General features: G+C 50.7%; 1 protein-coding gene across 1 annotated transcript in view; it reads right to left on the reverse strand.

The window, feature by feature from the left end:
- The window catches only part of adck5 (aarF domain containing kinase 5), a 39048-nt gene that overhangs the window by 8386 nt on the left and 28150 nt on the right, over positions 1 to 2512 (reverse strand). The window contains exons 9-11 of the mRNA XM_016234184.1: positions 1683 to 1814; positions 1519 to 1602; positions 1346 to 1427 (exon numbers count right to left, since the gene is read on the reverse strand). Of these exons, the coding sequence (XP_016089670.1) occupies positions 1346 to 1427; positions 1519 to 1602; positions 1683 to 1814 (298 nt within the window). The remainder of the gene's footprint in view (positions 1 to 1345; positions 1428 to 1518; positions 1603 to 1682; positions 1815 to 2512) is intronic.

Here is a 2512-nt window from a genome sequence, read left to right on the forward strand (position 1 = left end):
TCGCTCACACACACACACACACTCGCTCACACACACACACACACTCGCTCACTCTCACGCACTCTCTCACTCGCTCGCATGCACTCACTCACACACGCATTCACTCACTCGCTCACACACACTCGCGCTCACTCGCACGCACTCACACTCACTCACGGACTAACTCACTCACACGCACTCACTCACACACACGGACTAACTCACTCACACGCACGCACTCTTGCACGCACTCACTCACGCACGCACTCACTCACACACACTCACTCACACACACACTCACTCACTCACTCACACACACTCACTCACACACACACGCACGCACGCTCACACGCACTCACTCACTCACTCACACTTGCACGCGCTCACTCGCGCGCACTCACTCACACACGGACTAACTCACTCACACGCACTCACTCATTCACTCACGCACTCACTCACTCGCTCGCTCACACACTCACTCACTCACACACGGACTCACTCGCTCACACTCACTCACACACACGGACTCACTCCCTCACACACACGGACTCACTCCCTCACACACACGGACTCACTCCCTCACACACACGGACTCACTCCCTCACACACACGGACTCACTCCCTCACACACACGGACTCACTCCCTCACACACACGGACTCACTCCCTCACACACACGGACTCACTCCCTCACACACACGGACTCACTCCCTCACACACACGGACTCACTCCCTCACACACACGGACTCACTCCCTCACACACACGGACTCACTCCCTCACACACACGGACTCACTCCCTCACACACACGGACTCACTCCCTCACACACACGGACTCACTCCCTCACACACACGGACTCACTCCCTCACACACACGGACTCACTCCCTCACACACACGGACTCACTCCCTCACACACACGGACTCACTCCCTCACACACACGGACTCACTCCCTCACACACACGGACTCACTCCCTCACACACACGGACTCACTCCCTCACACACACGGACTCACTCCCTCACACACACGGACTCACTCCCTCACACACACGGACTCACTCCCTCACACACACGGACTCACTCCCTCACACACACGGACTCACTCCCTCACACACACGGACTCACTCCCTCACACACACGGACTCACTCACTCACACACGGACTCACTCGCTCACACACACTCGCACGCGCTCACTCACGGACTCACTCGCTCACGCTCACACACACACACACACACACACTCACTCACTCACACACGGACTCGCTCGCTCACACACACACACACACACTCACTCACTCGCTCGCACACGCGCACGCACTCACGAATGGGTCATAATGGGTTCATTCTAAGCATATATAATCTCACCGTTTCCAGGATGAGGGTCAGCGTGAATAAAGCCGGTGTAAAAGATCTGCTCTGCGAATATGCGGATGAGTTTATCAGCCGTCTGAAACAGGCATTATTATCATCATCATTATTATGGACGTTTAATGGTGTGATGAGAGCTGGTCAATCATAAGTGATGATATTAAACTCACGTCTTTCAGACTCAGTCCCTGACGCTGAATCTCCTCCACATTGTTGATTTTACACCCGGCACAGAACTCTGCTGTAAGGACCCTCTACACGGACACAAAGTCAGAGTTTCTATTCATTCATGTGTCAAAGTTAGAGATCAAAGTAAGAGTTGACTGATCCCCACCTTGCTGGTCAGGTCCCAGAATACTTTGGGCACAACTACAAACTTAAAATGCTTCAGCTCTTCAGCACACCGTTCAGAATTCCTGCCTTCATTCTCAAAATCCAGCTCTTGGGCCAGCGTTCCTTTCAAGTCCTACCAGCATCGTGGAGAAACAATGAAAACATGAGGTGTATATGACTTTCTTCTTTCAGACGAATCCAATCGGAGTTATATTAAAAATGGTCTTTGCTCTTTCAAGCTGTTTAATGGCACTCAGCGGGTGTTGCATGCATCAGTCCAAAAGAAGTTAAATAAAAAGCGCTCATCCATAAAGAAAAGTGTCTCACACGGCTCCGGGGAGTGAACAAAGGCCTTCTGTAGCGAATCAATGCGTTTTTGTAAGAAAAATATCCATATTCAAAACGTAATAATCACTTTAATGTAGCTTGCGCTCACTGTTGTAAACAGAAGCAGTTCTGGGGGAATGACGTATGAGGGCGGCTTTGCGCATGCGCCGCTCAGAAGTGACGAACGCGGAAGCGCAGGGGAGACATCAAAACAAAACAACGGTCACTTATTAGAAGTACAAAATGAGGATTTGTAAAGAAGAATGTCGGAGGATTTCGATATAAGCCAAGAGGAGACTGGTTTTCCTTTGCTAAAGTAAGGAAACTTTGCTTCCTTTGCTCCTGTTAACAAACGTTGGTTTTCTCTAGACTCACCGGCGCATGCGCAACGCTGACCTCATACGTCATCCACCCGGAACTGCTTCTGTGTACAACTGCTGGCGCAAGCTACATTAAAGTGATTATTACGTTTTGAATATGGATATTTTCCTTACAAAAACGCAT

Source organism: Sinocyclocheilus grahami, unplaced genomic scaffold (genome assembly GCF_001515645.1).
Source record: "Sinocyclocheilus grahami isolate Dianchi unplaced genomic scaffold, SAMN03320097.WGS_v1.1 scaffold446.1, whole genome shotgun sequence".
Lineage (NCBI taxonomy): Eukaryota > Metazoa > Chordata > Actinopteri > Cypriniformes > Cyprinidae > Sinocyclocheilus > Sinocyclocheilus grahami.